Source organism: Corvus brachyrhynchos, unplaced genomic scaffold, assembly GCF_000691975.1.
Source record: "Corvus brachyrhynchos isolate BGI_N302 unplaced genomic scaffold, ASM69197v1 scaffold10, whole genome shotgun sequence".
Taxonomy (NCBI): domain Eukaryota; kingdom Metazoa; phylum Chordata; class Aves; order Passeriformes; family Corvidae; genus Corvus; species Corvus brachyrhynchos.
In genome coordinates this window covers 4285483-4293798 of record NW_008236180.1, presented here as the reverse complement: position 1 = coordinate 4293798, position 8316 = coordinate 4285483, and the positions used below count along the sequence as shown (strand labels likewise).

Below are 8316 nucleotides of genomic sequence, written 5' to 3'. Positions count from 1 at the left end.
TAGGGAAGACAACTCTTCCATACAGCTAAATTAAAATAGAGGAAAAAAATCAAGTGATCCTTCTCTGAATGTTTGAAGGTGTCATTTTAATGAGTCTGCCTTTCTGTTACTGCAGGAAATAAAATACATTCACTGTGAGGAAAGAGTAAATACTGTCCCACAGGCAGAAGGAGGCAACCAGAGGCAGGCAGTGAGAAGCCGTGTTGGGTGGCACAGTCTGTCTGCAGCTATTCCCTATCCCAGAGCCAACATTTCTGCAGTGTGGAACAGGACTGCCTTACTGACCCATTCTCAGACTCAAAGAGAGCCCTGGAGTTTTTGAGCACATCATCAAAGAGTCATGGAGGTGATTCCATGCACCCACAATGAGGTTTGCACAAAGACTGGATGGGAAGGAGCTTGTAGAGTGCAAAAACCAAGCCAAGCTGGGCCAAATTCCTGCTTGATTAATGCAGGCAGAGGTTTGGCAGAGAAAGGTTTGAGCTGTTTCACTGGGGTTGACTCCCTGGGGGAAATCTACTGAGCAGCAGCTGCTCAACTCATCTTTCCTGGGAAGGCTGCTCAGGGGCACACAGGGAAAACAGGAGGGACAGGAGGAAACACCAAATCCCCCATGCCTCAGAGACATTCTGTCTTAAACTTCTGCCTCAGGGCTTTCTGCACGTTCTGGATCTTCTCCGTGATCACGGTGTCACTGAGGTGATCCCCAAACTTCTGCTTCAGCAGCACCCTGATGATTTTGATGCAGCGTTCGTCCATCATGGGCTTTGCCTCCCGGAAGGTGTTGCCCCTGCGCCCTGTGATGGAGTGGCTCTGGATGTAGTCAGAGGTGAAGAGTTTGTAGAGCAGGGTTTTGCAGGCTGTGCTGATTTTCTGGTCAAACCTGATGGTCTCTTTGAGCTGCTCCTTGGTGTAGCCGTTGAAGAGCTCCACCACCTCGCACGGCTGCCGGTGGGGCTCCTCCTGGAAGGACAGGGATTCCAGCCTCTGCACCTTCTTCTTCAGAGAGAGGACATCCTGTTGGAGGTCCAACACCATCCTCTCCAGCTGCTCCATCTTTTCCACCCTGAAAAAATTAAAGTTGCACTTGTAAAGGCAAGAGGACCCCATGTCCTCACTGTGGATGTTACTCCTCCACCCAAGCAGTGATTCCATGCCTTCTGCAAGCAGGGCAGGACAACTTCTCAGAGTATCAGCCCTTCCAGCTATTCGTGGGTGAGAAGTAAGGCAGGAGAGAAGTAAGGCATGGTCTGGACTTTTCAGTGCACAGGAATATTCAGTTTAACCCTCAGCTCCCCATTGCCGTGCATACATGAAGACTTTGATGCTCAATTTTCTTCTCAGTTGTAGCAAAAGCCATAAAGCCTGTTCTGCGAGTCCCAGGACACACATATTTGTGGTATTAAAATACAGACTTGAGGGAAATGACAATACAAAAACCATAACTTGAATTTTTTGGCACCCATTTCTTTGCAAGAAAACTGTCCCTAGCATCACTTTATCACTGGATACTGGTCATCAAAGTAATGAACAATAAAACAAGGAACACACAACCATGTTTTGATTGTTATGGGCAAGAGCTTTCTAGTTTCTGCACTGTTTTAGAGTCGTCTTGCATCTCTAACTCCAAGCCGTACAGTCAGAAACATCTGGTTCTGATTACAAAGAGACTCAGCAACTCTGGGGTTTAAAATTGCCCCACTTTGTCACCCACCTGTGATCTCATTGCTCGCTCTTGTAGTGAGGAGGAAAACATAGTTAGGAAGGAGTGCCTTCTTTTGCTAATTACCTTTCCATCTCACCAGAACTGAAATTTTTGTGAACCCTCTCGAAGCCATCCGTCTCTTGCAAAGCATCAATCTTTCGCTCTTCACGGCTAGAAGAAACAAGTTAAACAGAACAGCCACAAACAGCTTCGTGCTCATATTCATATTCATTCCTGAGGAGAATTATCTGGAATTCAACGCAAAGTCGATTCTGTTTTCATTTGCAGCAAGAATAAAATGGATTGAGAGGGAAGATTGGGGGTTCTTCAGGTGGACAAACTCCTGTGCATCCCCCTGGCACACAGATATGGGGGACCTCCCACTGACACCCCAAGGAATCAGGACTTCAGAGCACAGGCTCATTTCTCTGCTGTATGTGCCCACACAAACCCCTATTAACTTCTGTGCTTTGGGTTTAACCTCCATGAGCATCTACTCAAAGCAATCACTGCCAGAGAATGCAAACAGCGTGGACAGAAATCAAAATACATGGTGTGCAACATTCAGGGTCCTCACTGCACTTCAGTGTTACCTGTTCAGACAGATGTGCTGCTGGCACGGGGACAAGATGCCATCTGACTTCCTCTTCATTGGAAGGGCAACGTAATCTGCAGCAGGGGTGGGACACAAGCTGAAGAATCAGCTGTTGAAAAGGTGCTGAATCCCTCTGTCTCCAGAGCAGATTATCTAAGCACCCCTGCTAGATTGCACGGCAAGACATTATTCCCTTTGCATAAACAGAGTGATCCAGAAAGGCTCTCCAGAACTGATCAATGGGGATTTGTTATTAGAAAAAAGTGGCATCTCAAGGGCTTCTGTTCCCAGCACAAAAGATATGGTGGAGGAAAGGCAAGCAGAGCCAGCGTGTCTCTGGAGGCTGCTGTTAGTCAGCAGGTAAATAACACACTAACATATTTTCATAAGTGCATTTAATGGGTGTAGTAGTGGGTTGAAAAACAGGGAAATAGGCAAATCTGGTAAGGTTTGACTAATTGAGACACAGGGCTTTGGGGAATTTCAGTTATTCAGGCAGGCATTCATTCAGATTGTCTTTTGGTTTGTGGGGAGAGAACTCCTAGCCCAGGAGACAGAGCTGGTGCCTGACAGAGCAGATACCATACACTACATGCAGGCCTCCTGGAGGAGATCTCCCAGGTGGAAAGGACCAGGAAATGTCATCTCTAACAACTGTGGCCCTGAGACAAAGCCCATACAGCCCCAGAGCAAAGCAGAGGTTTTCTGGTTGCTCTGCAAGTCCCCATCCCACCCTGTCCCTCGGGACCAGGCAGCAGAGCCAGAACCCAAGGTTACCTCTGGCAGCTGGACCAGCCCTGTCCTCTTCACTCTGGGAAGCCCCTGGCCCCGGCATGGCCATGGTGATGAAAGTGGATGGAGGTGTGAAGGCGCTGGCTGGGTGGGGAGGAGCTGCCAGCGAGTGGGAGCTCCCTGCCACACTTCCCAGGACACACCTGTCCTTGAGAATGGAGGAGCTGCCAGCGTCATGAGGCAGGCTGGCCTCAGCCACCCTCAGCAGTGGCTTTGTGGGATAGGTCCTGTCACTGGGGTATTTCCTGGGTACATTCCCCGGGGTCCATTTTGGGAAGGTTTTCCTGGATTTTTTTGGTGGGACTGCCATCATGCTGTGGACAGCCGGTTCTTCTTCTGAAAGAAAGGCAGACACTCAGGCTGTGCAGTGGGGCATCAGTGCCATGGATCTCCCACCTCCCACTCAGTGCTTTGTACCCTGATTGCAGTGATGTGAAATTCATGATGGGACTACAGCATGCTCAGCATCCTTCCACCCAAAAAGCCCCATGGAAGCAGAAGGGTGGGTGCAGTGCTCAAAAGCCCTCACTCACTTAACTTCTCCAGGAGGTGTCGGTCTTCCAGCAGCTTCTTCTCCAAAATATCTTTATGCTCTGTAGGAAGAGAAGATCTTTCAGCACTGAACCCCTTCTTGGAAGGGGTCTCCTGAGCAGCCCCAAATTGCAAACCCAGGCCAGGGGGGTGTCACTCACCACTTATGCCTTCCACCACACCCCAGTACAGCCCACTGAAGCCGGGGCAGCGGGCCAGGACCTGCTCCCCCACCGTGTAGAGGTGGAAGGGTTTGCGGGGCTCCTTGATGTTCTCGATGTTGATGACCCGGCTGCCGTCGGGCCAGCTGATGAGCACGTAGAGCTTGGCCGACATCAGGGCTGCCCACCTGGAGCAGAGGGAGCAGTATGGGAATGTCACCGCAGGCATTTGGGCTCTCCCATGGCTGGGAGTTCACAAGTGGTGCTTTACCTGGGGCAGCACAACCTGCAGATAATAAAGCACTTAGCCCTGCATCTTCTCTACCAGTTATTTCTCCTTTCCCATTCCTTCCCTTCTGTGCATCCAGGTGTCATTTGCAGTGTCAGCCATGCCAGGTCTCACATGGAATCAGGCAGGGCCAGCTCACAGCAGACACTTTGAGCAGATGCTGATCAAGCCACCGAGCAGACACAGGCTGGTTCCTCTGCCCCGTGAACCATCACAGCTCAAATGACTTCAGTGGATCTACAGCAGTTTGCTCCAGTGCAGGGCTGTGTATGTGTGATATCGAGGCAGTGCAGAGAAGAGACTGGAAAAGACCCAGGGGTATTCCAGGAAATGATCATTCCTTTGCCTGTGCAGTTATTTCCCCCAGTAAACATCAAAGTGCTTTGATAAGGAGAACAGCAAATTAGCTTCATTTCACCCATGGGGAAACTGAGGCACAGGCCAGTGACAGACATATCTAAGGCAGTCAAACAACAAAGCTGCAAGGAGCTGGATCCTAAGTCCTGGCTCGCTGCTCTGCCCACTGAGATATGTCTTTGTGCCCCTGGAGCTGCAGACTTAAATCACTGGAGAAACAGGAGTGCCAGGCTGATGGTGATTTCCAGAACCTCCCATGGCAGACGAGCAGCTGAGGAGCCGAGCACTGCTGAGCTCAGGAGAGGTTTCTTTCCAGCTCTCAACCAACACATCATGGATGGGGACAAAATCAGGCAGAGGCCACCTGCCAGAGCTCCTAAGGGGCCTGGCAGAGCATCACCCCAGTCCCTCCTGCTCTGCTTGGGAGCAGGGCTTGGCAGACAGGTTCTGGGGACAGGGCTGAGCCCATGTGCTGGGCACCAGGTGGAGAATGGCCACAGTGTCCAAAGCTGATGGGAGGGAGCTGGGGAAGGGAGAGGAGAGTTGGAGCAGAGACAAGCTGGCAGGAAAGACAGCTAGGACCCAATTTATTCCAGTTTCTTGTTTTGTCTCCACACCCCCATTAAAGTTATGCCTGGATTCGATTCCTCTCACTTGGAAGGTTCAAGTTCACCCTGGAGAACTTTCTCTTTCTCCTTCCCCGCCTCCACCACCATCAGCTGCAGCAAAGCTCCTTGCAGGAACCGTAACTCTCCCCAAACCTGCCAGCCTGCCCTGTTGGCACAGTCTCACACCTGGTTTTCCCCAACCCTTTTCTCCTGACCGAGACACACTCTGGCATTGATTTTTATCAGGAAGCACCACATACAAATTATCTGTGTGCCTGTTTCCCCCCATCCCCTTCCCTGCAGAGGCAGCTGCCCCCAGCCCTCTCCCATACACAGGGAAGGCTACAGACCAGAACCTGGGATAAATGCATAGCTGAGCCCTCTCCCTCCCAGAAACAGAGCTCTACATTCCAAACAGCAAACAACCCCAGCCCGAACAGCTCTCTGGAGGGGTTTTCCTTTAACATTTAAGGAAAACCCACTGATCTTCCTTCCCCAAACCAGTTGTTCATTTACCCTTATGAATGCAACAAAACTACACAAACACATAAACAGAGAGAGAAAAAAAGAGAGATCACAATCCTGATAGCAACAGAGCTGCTCCTTGCCTGGTTAGCACTGCTCCAGGTGTTGAGTCTTGCAAGATGTCTCCTGTCTCTCCAGGTCTCAGCTGCCTGCTCCAGGAGAGGAGGTGACCGGACACTTCCTTGCCTTGGGCTTGTCCCTTCACCACAGTTCCTTGTCAGATCTCCTTTGTCTGGCTTGGAAAGCTCCCACCTGCTGTCCCCACTGCAAAGAAAAAAAGAGCTTTTGCTTTCTTTTTTCCTGCCTGTTTTGTTTCAGCATTATTATTCCTGTTATTTTCCCATATACATATATTATTTTTTTCCTTAGCTTGTTTCAGGTCTGTTTCTTACAGGGAGGGAGAGCAGAAGAGAAGAGAAAAAGCCTTGGGTTTTTTGGAGCATGAATAAACCTTGCATTTCCATGAGTTATTCATGAATAATTCATGAAAATGCATGATTAATTCAGGTTCATGAATTATTCAGGAATAATTCTCGAACATTCCTGGTTAATTCATGCTCACAGCGAGTGAGTCAGGCTCTAGGGCTTGGAGAATTCCCTTCTCCCTGAGACAGGAGAAGAGAGGCTTAGAGAAGCTGCATTGTGCACTTGCTGTTTACTGCCTCTTAGAAGAGAACATATTTTGGGCCCTTTTTGAAACAAGGACTTGAAGAGAATTGAAATGCCTGCAGTCTCCTGCCCACGGAGGAATAACACAGTACCAAAAGAAAAAAAAAAAAAAATAAGAGAGAAAGAAATTGGACTTCCTCACAGAGGAAAGCCTGGCAGCAAGTTTTATTCCCTTTCAAAGCATCTTTCTCCCCCCGCCCCCAGATTTCTCCCTGGTTAAGATACATCTCACTGCTTCAGTTTTTACCTGCTGTGCAACAAAAAGGACCATCCACATGGGTTTCTGCTTGAGGAGTCAAAGGGAATTCCCATGCCACGTGCCCATCTGTCCCCGTGTGTGTGTGTGTGTGCGCGCAGTCTCTTCTCCCAAGTAACAACCAACATGACAAGAGAAAACGGCCTCAAGTTGCACCACTGGAGGCTTAGAGTGGATATTAGGAAAATTTCTTCACCAAAAGAGTTGTCCAGCACTGGCACAGCTGCCCAGGGTACTGGAGGCACCACCTCTGGAGGGATTTAAAGGAAGTGTGGTTGTGGTACCTGGGACATGGTTTACTGGTGGGCTTGGCAGTGCTGGGGGAATGGTGGGACTCAATGACCTTAGAGAGCTTTTCCAAGCTAAAAGATTCTTGCAGTGTCCCAGCCAGGGTGAGCACTAGGCATGGCACTGAGCTCAGCAAGGCAGGCATGGTGCTCACACCAGTGCAGACATCAAGCTGGCCATGCACAGGCTCTGTGTTTCTCCCAATAACATCACTGCTGCAGCACCTGGGGTTCCCGAATGCTGGGCTTTTTATGCCCAGCACATGGAGGATCACATGGGATGGCCATGGATGGATCCCATGTGGCATCCAGTCTGCCATGGGCGAGGCTGGACACCAGCAGGGGAAGGTGCAGTGGGTTGTCTGCACAAGCTGCCTGCCCAACCAGCCATCCTACTCCAGCCACTGGATGAGATGGAATAACAGTTAGGGAGTGATTCCAAACAGCCTCACCTGGTTTATCTTAGCCAAAAACAGCACTGGAGGTTGTTGGGAGAAAGGGAGAATTCAGATGTTCAATGACACATTAGAAAAGGACCTTAATAAGATTCATAGAGTAAGAAAAATTCTGCATCCCTGATTTGCAATATTTACAGCTAAAAGATACAACTGTCAGCCCAGGTAAAAGCAGATGTTCAATAGAGAGCTGGTTGGGATTAGGGAACAAGCAGATATGAATAGAAAAGCAGCACTATGTGACTTCTGCTTTGAATGATGTTGCTCAAGACTGAGAACTGCATAGTAATAAGGAAGGGAAAAGCAATGACAAGGAGAAAAATGATAGAGATACACAACAATGGAGATGAGATTGGATTCCAGTTTGAGGCAGGACCCGGTTCCAATAAAATCTGCCTGGGAAGTGGGCTGGCTTAAACAAGCATTGTTTGCTTTCCTTTGAAGAACAATATCCAAAACACAACAGATGAATAGTCCTGGGGTGGAGGTTGGTAATTCAACTGCAAACCGCAGGAGAGGAAGGATTGCAGGAACAAAAGGAAGACAAATTGTAGTCTCATCAAACAACAGAAAAGTCAAGTGCCTGTGTATAAACATACAGTGTTTGTGTTGAATTATTCCAGGAAAATGCGAGTCTGAAGTGAGTCCCAGGTGTTTGACTTCATGAAAATTAGCAAGTCCTGATTAGATTTCCCTCCCAGTCGGTGAATATGAAATCCCTGGGCAGATGCCTCAGTTCCGGCTGTAGGTAGAGTTACCATATTCAGGACCTCTCCTCTGCATCTCCCAGTTCTTTGAAAACAAGTCCCACTCTGCGGCCCCAGGTGCCAGCACGTCACCCTCTGAGTTGCACTCGCTGAGATTTAGGTTTCAGCCACGACTGAAGAACAACAAAGGCTCCTTTGTGGTCTCACCCAGAGATACACCCGGGGAACAGCGTTCGGCAGCTGTTTGAGTGCTGCCCGGGTCTTTATCAGAACAATCTTAATTGATGTTTGAAGGGGTTTAAAGTACAAACACAGGTGGTTTTAATCCTCCTTTTCACTTAACCTTGGCAATGTTGCTCGTATTTTGGCTGGGTTCATC

The 8316-nt window shown here is 49.1% G+C and overlaps 1 protein-coding gene across 7 annotated transcripts in view; it reads right to left on the bottom strand.

Moving 5' to 3' along the window:
* Positions 1-65: 65 nt before the first annotated feature.
* LOC108446690 overlaps positions 66-8316 on the bottom strand; it is an 18437-nt gene continuing 10186 nt past the window's right edge. For 2 of the 7 annotated variants that reach the window (XM_017734021.1, XM_017734014.1), the window contains 7 exons: positions 5647-5827; positions 3785-4070; positions 3626-3685; positions 3078-3428; positions 2299-2374; positions 1790-1876; positions 66-1066 (listed from right to left, as the gene is read on the bottom strand). In XM_017734021.1, the coding sequence (XP_017589510.1) occupies positions 619-1066; positions 1790-1876; positions 2299-2374; positions 3078-3428; positions 3626-3685; positions 3785-4013 (1251 nt within the window). In that variant the 5' untranslated portion in view covers positions 4014-4070; positions 5647-5827 and the 3' untranslated portion in view covers positions 66-618. Of the gene's footprint in view, positions 1067-1789; positions 1877-2298; positions 2375-3077; positions 3429-3625; positions 3686-3784; positions 4071-5646; positions 5928-5955; positions 6668-8316 lie in introns of those variants that run through there. The other 5 variants (XM_017734028.1, XM_017734005.1, XM_017734036.1 and 2 more) reach the window with 5 other exon arrangements.